At 39.5% G+C, this 17471-nt stretch overlaps 1 protein-coding gene across 1 annotated transcript in view; it reads right to left on the bottom strand.

Annotated features, from left to right (window-relative positions):
* Window positions 1-208: 208 nt before the first annotated feature.
* Window positions 209-17471, bottom strand: part of Alms1 (Alstrom syndrome protein 1) — a 120624-nt gene continuing 103361 nt past the window's right edge. Inside the window, exons 19-25 of the mRNA XM_013035792.1 lie at window positions 8332-8449; window positions 6391-6591; window positions 5798-6039; window positions 4706-4859; window positions 3894-3957; window positions 1132-1231; window positions 209-361 (exon numbers count right to left, since the gene is read on the bottom strand). Coding sequence (XP_012891246.1) covers window positions 317-361; window positions 1132-1231; window positions 3894-3957; window positions 4706-4859; window positions 5798-6039; window positions 6391-6591; window positions 8332-8449 — 924 coding nt within the window. The 3' untranslated portion in view covers window positions 209-316. The remainder of the gene's footprint in view (window positions 362-1131; window positions 1232-3893; window positions 3958-4705; window positions 4860-5797; window positions 6040-6390; window positions 6592-8331; window positions 8450-17471) is intronic.

Below are 17471 nucleotides of genomic sequence, written 5' to 3'. Positions count from 1 at the left end.
CTGTGAGTCAATCAGAAGTGATTTATTTTCTAAACTAAAACACATAAAAAGAGGGGCTCATTCTTGAGTACAATTAAGACATAGTACCATTGGGATTTACAACACTGTGGCAAAAGCCTCTATGGAGAAAGAACTACTTTTAAACCATCTGTCACTCTACTTGACACACTGCCCCACATCCCAGAAATGACTAAATTACATAAGCACACAGAACACAAAGAATAAGCTTTATTAAACCAGATCCATAAAAATAAGGACTATGTTCCTCCGGGTTCATAAAAAAAAAACTCCAAGACTCTGAGAAAATAATCTTACATTAATCCCATGGAACTTTTCTTCCCAGGAGTTGACTGGTCAATTTCTGTGAAGGAAAAAAAAGGCAAAAAAGAAGTAAGTGTGCCCTCAAAGGCAGGTGGCACTCCTGACCCCAGCTTTGTTGTTGAAGAGACCTAGATGGTTCTCTCCACAAGTTGTTTCTTGTTTATGTTACTCAACTATGAAACTATGACAATTAAAGAATTCTTCCTAAAGTGTTTAAAAAAGATAATCTACAAGCAATATTTTTAATTCTAACAGATAGAGACAATCTCTAGTCATGACAGACTGAGCACACCATAAGTTTATGACACACAAGCACAGCAAAGGGATCAGTTCTGTGATGCTAACACAGTAGCAAGGCCACACAGAGCCCTCTGCCTTCCCCAGTGTGGGCTCAGGGCACTCCAGAGACAGTTCTCTAAGTCATTGTGGAAGATCTGGGATTCAGTCTTTTGGCAATTGACTTTGAGAGTCCTCAGAGGTATAGTGAGGAGGCTGGGAGGAAACAGGAACAGTAAAGGCATGGTCCTCCAAGCCCAGTGGCCAGTCTTCATCCCAGGGAATCCATTTGAGCAAGACTCTTGTTCATTCCACCATGAGATAACATCACCTCCTATGTGCGACATTTGGTTTCATTGCAATTAAGGTTAAGGAGCTGAAACTGATCACAGGTGCATTGTGTCTGAAATACTAGCACTACAACAGTGCTTTTTGAACTCACTCCATTTCTTAGGCATTGAGAGGTGCTTCCCTTCATCTCTCTCTTAATAAACCTGGTTATCCCACTCTGAGCAGAATGACAACTCAACAAACCTTTCTGAAGAGCTGAGCTCGCAGCCGGTTGGACTTATATTCTGATTTCCTCTTCTCTTCTTCTCTCTTTTTCTGTACTTCTGGAAGCTGCTCATAAATCCTTAGAGAATGGCACCGGTGGAAGACAGAAAGCAATGAGATTAGCAGGTACAGAGGTATGTGATTGCATCTTACAAAACATCCCTAAATTCAACCTCTCCAAGGCATTTACTCCCTTGTGCATGTCCAGCACTACTATGTAACCCATCATCCCATTGGAAAGTTGATATCTAGGGTGGGGGGCTCATGATATAGAATAAACAGGTAAACAAAAATATAACAAAGCCTTATCAGTACTCACTTCTGGGAAAATAGTGGGTTTAAAAAATATTGGGGGGCAAAATGTCCTACTACTTGAGCCATGCCCTAGCCTTAAAAATTACATAAATTACTTAAAAATTACTTATTTCTTAACCCACTTAAAAATAACAGTAACTTAAAAACAACAGTAACAAAAAACTGTAGGCTGGTACAGTGTTTTACCCTTTTTTTTTTTTTAAAACAAATCTCTCTGTGGTTTAAAGGAAGTCAGCTGGACTTCCTATTTCCCTCTGAATTGTCTATTGTCACATGTCATTCTAGTTAAAGTACACATTTAGGAAGTGGCGCTGTAGCTCAAGTGGTAGGGCACTTGCCTTGAGCTGAAGAGCTGAGGGACAGTGCCCAGGCCCAGAGTTCAAGTCCCACGACCGACAAAAAAAAAAAAAAAAAAAGAATCTAACAAGTATTTAGCCGGGCGCTGGTGGCTCACGCCTTTAATCCTAGCTACTCAGGAGGCTGAGATCTGAGGATCGCGGTTCAAAGCCAGCCCGGGCAGGAGAGACCGTGAGACTCCTATCTCCAATAAACCACCAGAAAAACCGGAAGTGGCGCTGTAGCTCAAATGGTAGAGCGCTCGCCTTGAGCTGAAGAGCTGAGGGACAGCGCCCAGGCCCAGAGTTCAAGCCCCACGACCGACAAAAAATAAAATAAAATAAAATAAAGTACACATTTAAAGAATCAGACTTCACACATATGTAACCAGAACCTAGACAAATAAGTAGCTTAATGCTCTTTCCAGGTAATCAATCCTTTCTGCTTTGGATTCTTTGAGGCACAGTCTTGTTTTGTAACCCAGGCTGGCCTGGAACTCACATTCCTGCTGCCTCAGCCTCTCCAGTTCTGACATTATAGATATATTCTACCACACCCAGCTCAATCTTCTTGAAACCCAAAAAGTGGTAGTTTTATGTGGAATGTTTTGGCAAGTGTGTTCTTCAGATTTTCCAGTGTTGACAAATTTAAAAGTGATAAAAATGGTCACATTTGTTAATATTACTGCTGATTCAGTGAAAAGTCTAAGCACTGGACACTTTTCAAGCTTGTCTGGGTAGATAGAAGTGTTCCAGAATTGTTTTCTTAAGCTCACTTGTTTCCATTGGCAGTTAATACTGTCAGCTGTTTCTTCAGCTGAAGTGAGGAACTCATTCTTCCTTGTCAGGAGAATGTCTGTCATATTCTTAAGTCAGATTACCAGATTTCAGGGTGGACTACAAGTGCTTTGTGTGCTGCATGGCACTGCTGACATTTTGGAGCCAGGTTGGTGCTGCTGATGTCTTCAACAGTGGTTCTGAAATCCTAACCTCCTCTCCATTGATTTTTGCCTCCATAAGTACAACAAGAGAAAAAGGCACACAGTGGCCTTAGTGGTTTGAAAGTAGCTTTGATCTTGCACATGCCCTGAAAGGGCTTCAGCAACTCTCAAAGACCCACTGACCACTCTGAGAGAGCCAGTGAATTCAAGCATCCCTTGGGCATGACTTTCAAAGGTTTATGAAATGGAGAGTAAAAATACCAGATCTCCAGAGGACTGCTTCAGTTACATGAGATGGACTGCTTTCCAGAGCCACTATTTCAGAAGCACTACTCCAACTATAAAACAACTATTGAAGCAAGCAAGCTTCCGGTGAATCCCTAAAATTATCCCTTAACTTAACTTCCCATGGCATCCTCATGATGAACAGACCAAATTAAATAAATGAAGGTAATGTTTACAATAGCACAGACTCAAGTGGTATAAAAAGGTAAATATTTGTGTATTTCCTATCCCTGGCCACTGTAACCTAGCAATAAATTTTTTTCCCCCCAAAGGGATCTGCTATTACCAGGTGTTTGTGTGTGTGTGTGTGTGTGTGTGTGTGTGTGTGTGTGTGTGTGTGTGTGTGTGTGTGTGTGTGTGTGTGTGTCTTATAGAGATATTGTATAATATATACACATACACACATGTGTGTGTGTGTGTCTTATAGAGATATTGTATAATATATACACATACACACATATACAAAGTACATTTACATAAGCACAAATACTTGTTTTTAGAGGCCCCCAAATAGCACCTGTCTATGCATGCTTTTGTAACTTGATTTTGAAAGCCTAATTAAATGTGCTGGAAAGAATGCTTCTTTTTCACTTTATTAGATAGACTGCTAGAAATAGTATTGCTAAGAAAAAAGGGTTAGCCTCAAATAGACAAATTATTTTCTAAATATTCTTTAGTTACAAAGGCATGGACATCCATAGAGCCTATTTTTTGTTTTGTATATGAATCATTTATACCGTATCTGCTATCTATTTCACTATTCCTTTTGTACTGAGAGCCATAAGTGAGGGTAAGGTAGAGTTCTTGACCATCTAGTGGTTTGATATACATTTCCATAATTACCTGTTGTTGTTTTTTTCCTTACCGTTTAGACCTCTGAATCATTTCCTTCCTCCCAATAGGTTTGTTCTTCTGGACTATCCTAAGAACTAAGAAAGAAGTGATATTTATTGATTTAATCAGGAAAGGTTAGTGATAGTCTAGAGCTACAAGAAGAAGCTGCTAGCCTTTGACCTCCTAACCTGAGCTAGCCATATCAGATATTGAACACTGACTGTGGCCAAGGCCAAAGCAGGACTGGATAGGGCAACTGTGAGAGCAGCCTGTGGTCCTTGTAGCACAGACCAGACAGTGGGAACTCTAAGAACAACCAGTTTACAGGTTGTGATGACAGCATTAGGTAGTACTTCACAGTTTTCACAGCTTTCATGTTTCATTGCTTGAGATCTTAGGTAAATATCTTAGATATTTATTGTACCTACCGCAAGATATGCTATGAGACCACCAGAGAAGGTGGAAGGATTACTACCGGTTTCCTATTGTTGTTGTTACTACCATCATATGAGGTAGGCAGCCAGAATTGGGTCCTTCTTCAAAGGAAACATATTTTTTGGAATCAAATTGTTCATGACCCACAGCTAGTGTATTAAAAAAAAAACTCTTCTTACACATGTTCTCCTTTGTAAAATGCAGTGACTGGTCAGAGTAACTGGCGTACTTGGAACACAGAAGTGTTGAGAACTAGGTTGTGCTGGTCTGCTACCACAGAGATTTGAGTCTCAGCAAGCAAAAGGCATATTCAACCCTCCTACGTGGCCTCACACTGAGCAGCACTTTCCAGCAGAGCAGCAGCCCAGCCTTCTCTATCACTTGTAGGAAAATGACAAGAGCAGGTACCTCTCTTAGGCAGGGGGTGCATGGCATTGAACAGCGCATTCCGCTCACTCTGAAACACATTCTGCAGCTTCCTTTCCTGGACTATTAACTTGAGGCGCTTAACCCGCTCTCCAGAGCGAGAGATGAAGTCAGGTCTGTGAAGCTGAAGTGATTCCTAAGGAGAAAAGGCCCAAGCTCATATGAATGATGGAGTCTGATCTCTTCAGTGCCCAGAAAAACAGCCCTTGCCTAGCAGGTTTGGAGATCCTCTTTCTAAATCACAGAAAAAAATCTAGAATAGAACGATTCTCTGATCACACAAAACTGGGAGAGCTCTAGAAGGGAAATCAAAGAGCTCAAAGAAGTGTTTTTGGTTTAAGCTCAGAACTAAAACTGTGGCAGTTACAACTTTCTTAAATGTTGATAAGACAAGAGTTTAATATCTTTTTACTATCCTCTTCAAACACACCTATCATTAAATAACATTTATTTTAGTCCTCAAAGAAGACACTTGTTGAGGGCTGAGTGTCAATACTGGAAATAGAGTAAGAGAGAGAAGGTAAGAGACAGACTGCCAGAGAAAGAGACAAAGAAAGAAAAAAGAGAGAGAGAAGAGAGAAAGAACACAACACAATTATCAGGTGCCTTTTGATTTTTTAAAAAATTTTTTTCCTTTTGCTTATGTGGTGCTGAGGAATCGAACCCAGGGCCTCATGCATGCAAGGCAAGTGCTCTACCACTGAGCCACCTTCCCAGCCCCAGCCAGGTGCCTTTTGAATCTTGTATAAAATAGGAACAGACTACCTAAGTACAGAAACAAATACAATGTTGGCATACACCAGGCTTCTATGAACTTCACAGGTTGGTATTTAGGCATTTGACAAGTAGTGCCATAATCACTTCCCTTCTATTGGCTTGTCTCCACATCTCAGGTGAGATACACTATTTAGAGCATTATGAATATTACAGACGTTGACTAATGAGAAACCAAGCCCTTACACAGTGAAAGAGATGAACTGCATAGCTGCTAACAAGGTCATGTAACTAAACCCCAGAATGCCAGTCACACACCTAACTCATCTGTGACTTGTCCTTTTCCACTCTTAAAAATACCTGCAGAGTTGTCCTCACGAATGGCGTCAGTTGCTCTTGGCCAACATCTCCTCCTGGGCCCGGCTGTAATCCCCAACCAACCATGCACTGCTTCTGCCAGTTCTGTTCTCGCAGTGGCTCTCTCCAAGGTTTGGTTCTGGACATTGGCTCAAACCAGGAGATACCAGGACCATAACTCTTAGGACAGTTTTCTTTCTTAGTTGCAGGCTTCACATTTTCCACAGGAACAAACCAGGAAACTCCTACAGGAAATATTTTTAAGAAGAAGAGAGATTTTTTTTTTAGTCCCACCCAACTACCATCAAAGACAAGTATATAATACAGACTTTTAGGGGCTCAGCTGTCAGGTACCCCCAGGGTGCCCTTGAGTATTAACTGTAACACTCTGCAAATATTGTTCCAGATATTTTCAACATTTGTCCAAATAGTGGATGGGGTTTGGAAGAGCCAATACAGTCATCCAAAAACAAAGACTCTCAGCATTGTAAGAGACTTCACTCACTACTTTTTCTGCCACAATGATTATAAGCTAACTGGAATGCGAAATCAACCTTCAAAATAAAAATTACAAAAGAAAGAGAAAATGCACTGACCTTCATAGGAATTCTGCTTACTCTTTAACTTTTTGTCTTCAAGAGGACTGGCAAAGAGTGTTTTCTCTTTGATTATTTCTTCTGACACAGAAGTCTCATCACTCTCCTCTTCTAATCTGGCTTCACTAGAACATGGAGTTGGGAAAGTCACTCCAACATCACGAGTATGTTTTTTGACACCATCCAAAATCTCCAAGTTACCTGAAAGAAAGATCACAGATGTCTCTGGAAACATCTATGGGGTTTAGGTGATGATGGTTTTATTTTAAGTCAACAGGTAAACCCTGCAAAATGATTCAAAGAAATGTTGCCTTTTTAGTGAGTAAGGGAACAAGAAGAAAAAGGGAAGCATGGTTAAGAAATTAGAGACAGAGAGGAGGAAGAAGAGAGGGAGGAAGAAGGTTTTTGTTTCTAAGTTTACATATTAGAGACAAAGACTAAATATGCATTCATATGTAAATGATAGTGAGAAAGTGAGAAAGATAGTAAGCACTTGGGAGATCCTTAATGGCAATTACCAAGGTATGGAAGATGTTGATAATGACAACTACAGATACAGACAACTAAAGGGAAGAAAAACAAGATCTTCACTTATTGTTACTTTATAAAGTCAAAAGGTACAGAAAGGTAAAAACTGAAAACCCTCCTTCCACCCTTGTGTTTTATTCACTCCATGAATCCTATCATTCCAGAAAATTGTTTTTATAGGTTCAAGAAATTCTCCTGATTCCTTTATTTAGAAAAAAATTGTGTGTGTGTACAGTAGAGTCTGGGCACTGGTAACTTATGCCTACCTACTAAGAAGGCTGGATCTGAGAATCTCAGTTTAAAGCCAGCCCAGGCAGAAAAGTCTGTGAGACTCTTTATCTCCAAATACCCACCAAAGATCTGTGGCTCAAGTGATAGGAATGATATCTTTGAGCAAAAAAGCTCAGAGACATTGCCCAGGCCCTAAGTACAAGCCCCAGGACCAGCCCCAAAATCAGTTAACCAACCCAAAAAAGAAAAAAAAACGCATTTATTAATAATAATCCTTTATTTAAAAAAAAATATTTTGTTGGTCATGGGGCTTGAACTCTGGACCTGGGCACTGTCCCTCAGCTCTTCAGTTCAAGGCAAGTGCTCTACCTCTTGAGCCACAGAGCCACTTCCCCATGTAGTAATATACTGTACACTATTATATCCCTTGAGGCTTTTTTTTTTCCAATTATATACCTTGGAGATCTTTCTGTATTAGGACAGAGAGAGCTTGCTTATTCTACACAAGATTTCATTATATGCAAGTATAAGAACTGATTTAACCATTCAGCTACTGATGAGTACCAGTTTTAATTTTCTTCTATCTGAGGTAATATTTCAATATTCATACTTGACATTTTGCAAATATCCAAGTATACATATCTCCAGGCTAAAGTGCCACAGCAAAAATGATGGGTTAAAATAATTTTGCTAGAAACTGCCAAATTACTCTCGCAGAGATTTTACCAAGTTATACCCTTACCAGGAGGAGCATAACAACTAGATAATTTCTAGCTTATATACTTGGATTTTTGTCAATTTATAAATGAAAAGTAACACCTAGATGTCTATAGTTTTGATGTTGATTTCATACTTATTTATCTACTTATTTACTTATTTATTTTGCTGGTCCTGGGGCTTGAACTCTGAGCCTGGGCATTGTCCTTGAGCTTCTTTTGCTCAAGGCTAGCTCTCTACCACTTGAGCCACAGCACCACTTTTGCTTTTTTTGAGAACTGGAGATAAGAGTTTCATGGACTTTTCTGCCCTTGCTGGCTTTTAACCATGATCCTCAGACTCCATCTCCTGAGTAACCAGGATTATAGGCATGAAACATCAGCACCTGATTTTATTTCCTTTAATATGTGAGAGGTGAATCTATGTTTAAGAACCCTTTTTATTTTCATAGAAAAGTTGATTTACCTGCTTGGATGCCTTTGTTGAACATGGGCACTATTTGCTCAGTGCAAAGAGTAGACTCCAAGCTCAAGCAACTACTGGCAGATGCAACAGAGTCAGAAGAAATCCTGTGGTTTGCCATCTGAAAAGTCAAGAGACCCTGTTGTAATTATCTGTAAGCAATGACACAACCATCTCCAGGATAAACAAGCCTACTGGTTCTCAAGAGTCAAATTGTTTGTTGAGATGCAATTGGAGGAAACTGTGAATGATGTGAACATGGACCATGTATGTGCCAGAGAGAATTCTGTTTCAGCAGAACAGAGACCATGGTGTTATAAAACAGGAAGACACAAGGATGTTACTGGGTATTTTCCCAGGGCTTGGAAAAAAAAAAAAAAGATGCTCCTCTACCCTTAACCTGATGCCTCTCCAGAATGATATTTTCACTTGACACCTATACATAATTTTGATGCTACCTAAGGAGGCCTGGGAGGAGCTAAGTGATGAACTGCATAGAGTGCTCTTTCTACTCAGAGTGGATTTGGACACTCACACAAAGACAAATAGCAAAGCACTAAAGAACCTGCGATGTTTCTTGAGTAAGTGGAGTATTATAAATCACAGGAAAGAGCCTGAAAGGCCTTTACAGCTATATTATGAGCAAGTAGAACAATAAAGATAAATTGTTATTGAAACTGATAGAATGTTGGTGAGAAATGAAAAGATCATCCAAACATAGTTGAACAAATATAAAACAGTATTACTTAAACTTGTTTCTCAAAGAAATGTCTTGCCCCAAGTTGTGGCTTCAACATTGTAGGAGGAAGGTTGTCTTCTTGATGTGTTGATAAGCCTGAAGCAGTCTTACAGACTTTCCTAATCAGGCTATCTTTGCTATGATCCTTATCACTTAGCCTCCTGCACAGGTAGGATCACAGCATAAGCCATGGGCACCTGGGTCTGGAACAGTCTTTTAAGACCCACCAGAGCATCTAATTTGGCCAAGATGTCCACCTGAGCAGGGCAGTAAAATTCCCAGACACAGTAACCACCAGGAGTATTAAATGTCCAAGGACAAGTACTAGATTCACATCATTTTTTACTCTAACCTGTTTAATTGAAAAAGTTCTAACCTTCCATCTGTGATGATCCCAATGAATGGTTGAACTAATTACCAACCATAATTGTCAATCATAACCCTACGTGGGCTAATGTATAAACAGGGTTCAATATAACATTGTCTTCAGAAAAAAAAAGACATCTTAAATGAGGTTAATGAGAAATTTCAGATCCTTCACCAGGCTGACACCAAAACACTCCAGATCCAAGAAATTCAATACTGACAAGGTTGCTAAATTAGAATCCAAATTCAGATCCTAAGTGTCATGCAAAGGTTCAACAGAAGGTATCTAAGACATCAGAGGAAAAATAACCCCTGAAGTCTGGTTAGAAAAAATATACCAAACCTACAGGCAAATACTAGGTTTGTTCTAGAAGCCTCTGAAAATATATGAACTATCAATATGACCTTCACTGGGCAATACTAAGTGAAAACTACAGGACTGTGGGCATGAACACTTCTTAATTAACATAGCCCACAAAGTCTATAATGAGATGGTTTAATAAACCACGGCTTTTGCTGAATCACCCAGAATTAGAAATCTAGAACTGAAAGTCCTACTTAAAAAGGAAAAAAAGTTCTTAGGAGAAAACTGATATGCATACTTTGATGAGTATTAAAAGACAACCAATTCCAAACTCTTAAAAAAAAAAAAAGACAGCTAGGTGCTGGTGACTCACACCTGTAATCCTAGCTGCTCAAGAGGCTGAGATCTGAGGCTCTCGGTTCAAAGCCAGCCCGGGCAGAAAAGCCTGTGAAACTCTTATCTCCAATAAACTACCAGAAAACCAGAAGTGGCACTGTAGTTCAAATGGTAGCAAGCTAGTCTTGAGCTGAAGAGCTAAGGGAGAGCGTTCAGGTCCAGAGTTCAAGCCCCATGGTGGACCAAAAAAAGAAAAAAAAGACAGATTTGAGAAGTTTGTTTTTTTTTTTGGTCGGTCATGGGGCTTGAACTCTGGGCCTGGGCACTGTCCTTGAGTATTTCAGCTCAAGGCTAGTGCTTAACTACTTTGAGCTCACAGCACCATTTCTGAGAAGTTTCTGATGACAGGAATCAATGGTGATTTTGATGGGGACTAAGAAGTCCTCTGACAAATCTTTAGGCTCCAAACATTATTTCCTCACAGAAGATTAGGGCATAACTGACAGTGTAGTACAAGACCATAGGTTCCTAATCAATAATGAAGCTATATTATTTAATGACTCCTTTAGCAAAAAGGACTAATTGGATTCTACCTATTACTGGAGTATTGGGAAAGCCCCAAAAGCAGATTTTCCTACAGCCACTAAGGTGACCTAGTATTCTGATTCACAGCTTTCTGTATGTGCTAGTGTCTAGTTCCACTGGTATGGACAAACTTGCTCTGTGAGCTCAATTATTAAGTAACCTTCCTCCCAGAGAAGCAGTAAATACAGGTGTATGTGCCACCTGAATAGGCACTCCATCTTCAGCTGATGTTAACCCAGGAAAAGCCACCAAAGTGTCATGCCTTCTACTGTCGTCTTGTTTCTGTTTAAGATACTCTAATTCCACCACTTACAGGCTTAAAATAAAAACAAACAAACAAAAAAAAAGACAGCTAGGTGCTGGTGGCTCACAACTGTAATCCTAGCTGCTCAAGAGGCTGAGATCTGAGGATCTCGGTTCAAAGCCAGCCCGGGCAGGAAAGCCTGTGAAATTCTTATCTCCAATAAACTACCAGAAAACCGGAAGTGGCACTGTAGCTCAAATGGTAGCAAGCTAGCCTTGAGCTGAAGAGCTAAAGGAGAGCGTTCAGGTCCAGAGTTCAAGCCCCATGGTGGACCAAAAAAAGAATCCAATCCATAACTCCTCCAAATTCTAAAGTGAAATCTGATCCAGCCCTACCACTCATTTTTAAAAATACAGTATTTAATACCCAACCCAACATGATAAGCTTTAGTTCCAACTACATTGTAAGTAAAAGCCACATTTGATATTACTTTCTAATAGAGTTTATCAATTGTGACCCAAATGGACAAGAAAGTAAACAACACTACTGAGATAGTCTTAATGAGGCTAGGCTGCTGGCTATTTACTTCAGCCACGCATTATAGATAATAACTCAAGAAAAATTATTTTGAATGGATATTATAATTGATACAAAAACCTTTGAGAACTCCCTGAATGAGCGAGCAATAAGTAAATGTGAAGGTATAGTCCATTATAGCACATTACCATCAATGATGTGAAAACTTGGCTAACATTAAATTTATACTTAATTTTATTTTTCCTCTATAACAAATTGACCTTAGATTACTGAATTGATTTGTATGCTGTTCCACTCACATTATTATACTTGTATCTTGTCAGTTTAACAATAAACTGAATGCTAGCTACTCAGGAGGTAGAGATCTGAGGATCGTGGATTAAAGCCAGACCAGGCAGTAAAGTCCATGTGGAGCTGTGGCTTAAGGGAAAAGCACTAGTCCTGAGTTTAAACAAGCCCCACAAGTGACAAAAAACAACAACAACAAAAAACAATCTGAGGACTAGTATTTTATTCATTATCTATAAGCCATTAATAAAATTTTTCAGGATATTTACCCTATAGTACCTAACCCTTACATTCTTCTAAATTTCTTATTGGCAGAGGGTAAATGGTTCACTTGCTTTTCCATTCTACATGTAAGTGAGCTGCGAATACCTTTTGCCTTCAAATGGACAGACTCTCATCGACTATTCTTTAATACTGTTTGGTAGTGCTGCCACTTGGATTAAAAATCTCACCAGTGAGCTTTGAGAATATATTAACTACAACAGTTTTAAATGTTATTATTTGAATTGGGGAACTCCGCTGCAGTATGTAGATGATTTGCTCATCAAGAGCCTCGCCTAAGAAACACCATCCAGATTCAGAATCACTTTGCTGAATGCTGGTATAAAATGTCTTTTTCTGAAGCAAAATTTGCAAAGAACAAGTTGTTTACCTGAGGTTATATCAAGGGTAGTGAGGACAGTATTTAGGTCCCCAAGACCTGAATGAAGTTCAGAAGGTTCCTGGGACTGACAAGCTACTACAGAATACAGATACTTAATTTGGAGCTTATAATAGTGAAGCCCTTAGTTTTAATTGGGATAGATCTTGAGCCTTTAATTTGGTTAACAAATGTTAAACTGTTCTTAAAACTCTCAAGGACTGATGGAGGTTTGCCCATGCTCAACCTTGTTCTTTTCAGTTGCTGGGTAGTTTCCCAACCTGTATTTCTCGAAGCAATTGGACTATATGGCCAATGGGTGGCCTGCTCCTTTCTGGACAATAGCTTAGGCCTTTGAGTTCTTGCTTGGCTTTTTTTGTTCATTGCTGGTGCTCTACCATTTGAGCCATGCCTCCAGCCCAGCAGCCACTTGTGATGTGAAGGAAGCTGAAAAGTTTACCCTTGGGATGATCTAATACTATTGTCACATCAGGTCTTAAACTTGCTGAACTGCCAGGAGGCTGGACAAATATCAAGCGATCTTGTTAGATGACCTTAATGTGACCCTTCAAACAACTATCAGGTTTAGAACTAGCTATGTTGCTGTCTGCCTGCAGGATCTGATCCTCTAACCATGATGCATTGATTTGTGGAAGTTCTTTATACTTTTGTAGCTGACAGGTGTGACACACTAGAAGTAGGTTATGCAAACTGAGAACTCTTCATGCATGAAAAGAGCTTCATGTATTATGTAAAACACCACTCTGGTTATTCAGTAGTGCCTCTACAAGAGCTCATCAAATCAAAACTACCCCCAGAATATACATCTGCTCAAAAGGTTACAATAATAGTCTCCAGAAGGACAAAAGTATGCCTTTATGATTATCTATGCCTATGGTGTTATATGGAGAGAGGTTTCTACCTCCAATAATGATACAAAGGATCTTCAGATGATATGCAAACTCCTTCATGGGCAAAAGAGGTAGCAATCAATCACACACTGCCCTAGGTATCAAAAGGAGACTGTAAACAGGTAGAAGAGCCCAACAATGAAATTTATGAAACCCTTTCTCTATTGGAAGGTATTTTTGTTATGGCTTAACTATCTCCATTAAGACTCTAATGTTGAGTGGATTATATTAACTTAATTTTTTCAGTGATACCTCAGAGGGCCAGGATTACATCAAATAATAGAAGAGGTAACCCAGAGGTGCCAACTTTGTTTAAAGAGTATCTGAAGAAAAACAGCTGCCTATAATCTCAGGGTGCTCAGGATTATGGTCAATTCCTTTAAAGACTGAAAGTACACTTCACCCATATGCCTAAGACTGCTAAAAACTTCAGTTACCTACTAGCTTTTGTTGATACATTTTCTAGTTGGGTCAAGGCATATCCCAAGAGCTTCAGAGGTGGTATGAGCTCTGCTAAAAGACATTATCCCTATATATGGCATACCCGATTCCTTACAAAGAACAGAAGACTTCTCTTGTTTCAGAGGTAACAAAACAAATGGGTGACATGGAATCAAGCCAGGTACCAGGGAGTTCACAGCTGTAAACCTAGCTAGCTTCTTCAGGAAGCTAAGATTAGCCCTCCTGATCCCTACAAAATCTACGTTATCCCACTAAACAGAAATTTCCATAAAAGACCTCAAATATCTCTTCAAAAAAGGCACTTTTTCCGAGCAGCACACCTGAATCATTAATTATACTTCTGTCACTTCACTTTTTCCTTGCTCCAAAGCACCTCAGTCTATCTTTTTCCAGATTAGACTCTGTAGTTTCTGAAGTCCATTGGCAGACTAACTTGCATGTACAAGAAGCTCCCCTTCTCTGCCCCCATTAGACTGCCTTGGAAAAACTAGTTAATTGGTTTATAATAAAAATTGTCCATGTGGCCTAGAATTGGGAAGCATGTATTTTTCCTTCACCTGGCAGAGAATGCCTATTCCTATCCTCTAATCAAGAGTACCCTGGGATGTTTTAAACAGTTAACTGTAACAAAATTGTGTTTGCTTTAGTCAATGCCACTCCAGTTTGGGCTATGGAGTAAATGATGAATCAAGTGGTTAAGGACAAAACAAGTTCAGCTAGGAAAATATAGCTCCAAGCAGTTAAAACTAATTATTGTGAAACCCTCTGAATCATGGGTTGTACCCCAAGAGATGGTTATATGAAATCTATCAAAATTGAATCCATGGCTTAGCCAACAAATTCATGTCACAGACAAGGGCACATTCTGTACCACAAGGATGGCTATGTAAATGCAAAAACCATGAGTGGTCCTGCTTGCCCTATGAATGTATTGTTTGGAGCAGCTGGAGTTGCCCATGCCTTCCAGAACAAACTGTCTCCCATTTGTTAGTTCCCTATAATCCAAACACAGTAAAAGCCAGAAACCAAATAAAGAGAACTTCTTGGTGGTTCTACTCCTGGCTATATTCAATATAGGAGTATATTAATATACAGGCCCTATTCGATATAGGGTTTTTACTTAAGCACTAATCAAACACACACACAAACACACACACACACACAGAGCTTTTAACCAATTAAGACAGGCTACCACCACTCTTAAATCATAGACTACACACTTCCTTTGCAAGAAAGCTTCCAAAATCAGATTGCCTTAGGCATGACTGCTGTTCAAAGGAGAACTTGTACTGTTATCAAGACAGAGTATTGCTGGGTGCTGGTGGCTCCTAGTTACACAGGAGGCTGAGATTTAAGGATGGTAGTTCAAAGCTAGCTGGGGCAGAGAAGTCTGTGAGACTCTTATTTCCAATTAACCACCAGAAACCAGATGTGGCACTGTGGCTTGAAGTTGTAGAGTGCTAGTCTTGAGCAAAGAGAGCTCAGGGACAGTGCCCAGGCCCCAGGTTCAAGCCCCACAACTGGGGGAGGTAAGCGTGCTGTAATTATATCCTTAATTATTCAAACAGTGTAACTAAAGTGATGAGATATAAACATATTGTCTCTGCTGATCAATTTAGTAAATGGCTAAAATCATTTTTTTTCTGAATGGAGACACTTATCTTTAAGCCTGTTATTTTCCTTTCATTTCTCCTCATCAGTGCTGTTTAACTTACTGCAATTCGTAAGGCTAGCGCCCAGACCATTTGTACCAACTTAGAAATACTTCTGTTGGGCTGGGAAGGTGGCTCAGTGGTAGAGCGCTTGCTTTGCATGCATGAGGCCCTGGGTTTGATTCCTCAGCACCACATAAGCAAAAAGAAAAAAGCCAAAAGTGGCGCTGTGGCTCAAGTGGTAGAGCACTAGTCTTGAGCTGAAGAGCTGAGGGACAGCGCCCAGGACCAGAGTTCAGGCCCCACAACCGGACCCAAAAAAAGAAATACTTCTGTTAACTTGTGGGCAGGAACAGAAGGGGGAAACAGGGGGAAAGCAAAGGTAACTTACAAAAGCAAAATATACTCATTACCTGACTTATGAAATGGTAACCTCTCTATATACCACTTAATAATAATAAAATTGTATTTCAAAAAATACTTGTTATATTCCCCACAAAAGGCATATGAAAGTAATTCTCTAATCCTGTCAAGATCTTCCATTTTGAGATCTCTACTATGACCCAATCAGCAATAAGTAGCTAGTAAAGAAAATGGCCTTGGCATGATTGTTCCTAATGAGCCTGATTTGTTTTCCTGGTTTCTAAGCACAAAATCATTAGCATATAATAAAAACCATTAGAGTGGTATGTGGAGCTTTATGACTACAGAGTGAATAATGGCACCAGATAAACCAGTTTGTTCCCAAAAAAAGAATGAAAAAAAGGAAGAAAGGTGAGAAGAGAGGAAGGGAGGGAAGGAGAGGGGAGGGGAAGGGAGGAGAGGGGGGAGGGAAGAAAAGGGGAGAGGAGGGGAGGGGAGAAGAGGGAGGTGGCTTTGGGACCTTAGCTCCCATGAAATTAAAATTGTGACTTGACAGTGAGGAATTGAAGGAGGACACCAATGTTACCAACTCCATTTTGTTCTTCTTAGGCTCTATGTATACCTCTTTGATTTTTTTTTTTCCTGAGTCTCATATAGTCACCTAGAATTCCAGAAGGGACAGGACTGATTGCTAAAATTTTAATACAAAGGAGGACCAAAACTCCCCCCAAGCAATAGCAAGCCTTGCAGAACAAAGACATCCCACAAAGGGCAATAACCTATAATGACTGTAAACTGGAGCAGTAACCTATAGCAGAAGTAATTGTGAGACCCAGACTGCTGCTCTCAAGTGATGGTAGTGATTGTAATTTCTCCAGGAACCATTCAAGACTAAGATGATGATCAATCAGACCACTGACCTGGTCAAGCCTATCTGCTATGTCAACTATGCATATTTCAAATCCTTACTCTTGCCTCTTTTATTCTATAAAACCTTGAAGTTCCAGTAAGCTCCTTAAAGATAGTTTGGGGGCCTGTGTTCAGATGCAGCTATGTTCAGCTAAATTTTCTTTCTCTATCTTCCACTATTACTTGTCTCTTTAATCAACATATTGATGTGGATAGCACAACTTAGTTCAGTTGGGGACCCTGGAGTGGGGACTTTTGGCCCTAAAATCTCCTCTTACCAAAGGACAGTGAGGAAGATGAAATCATGTAGATACACAATACATCCAAGGTGGCTCTAAACAAGGGAAACCATGTGAGATACCCTCTCAGACTTACTTTCAAAGGAGACATTTAAAAAGGAAAGTGTGCTACCAATTTTATGAGAAATGGTAGAAATATATATATGTGTGTGTGTGTGTTTGGAAAGGAAGAGGTAAACTTCTTTTCATTCATAAGTGACAGGATCCTACCTATAGAAAATACTAAAAATTCACAAAGAAATATTCAAAATACTACTAAGTTTAGCCAGACTGCAGACCAGTAACATTAAAGATAATAAGTAAGGATATTTCTGTATTATTGCAATGAACAAACAAAATTTAAAAAACAATCCTATCAAAAACATAAGAAATAAAATATTTAAGAATTAAGTTATAAAAATGCTAAGCTTGAACAAGATGCAGACATAAAGGGGATCCAAATAGGGAAAGAAGAAATAAAACTCTCCCTCTTTGCAGATGACATGATCTTGTATTTAAAGAATCCCAT

The sequence above is a fragment of the Dipodomys ordii genome, unplaced genomic scaffold (genome assembly GCF_000151885.1).
Source record: "Dipodomys ordii isolate 6190 unplaced genomic scaffold, Dord_2.0 Scaffold220, whole genome shotgun sequence".
Classification (NCBI taxonomy): Eukaryota; Metazoa; Chordata; class Mammalia; order Rodentia; family Heteromyidae; genus Dipodomys; species Dipodomys ordii.
The sequence above is the reverse complement of the archived record's forward strand: the minus strand, read 5'-3'. Positions and strand labels throughout refer to the sequence as shown.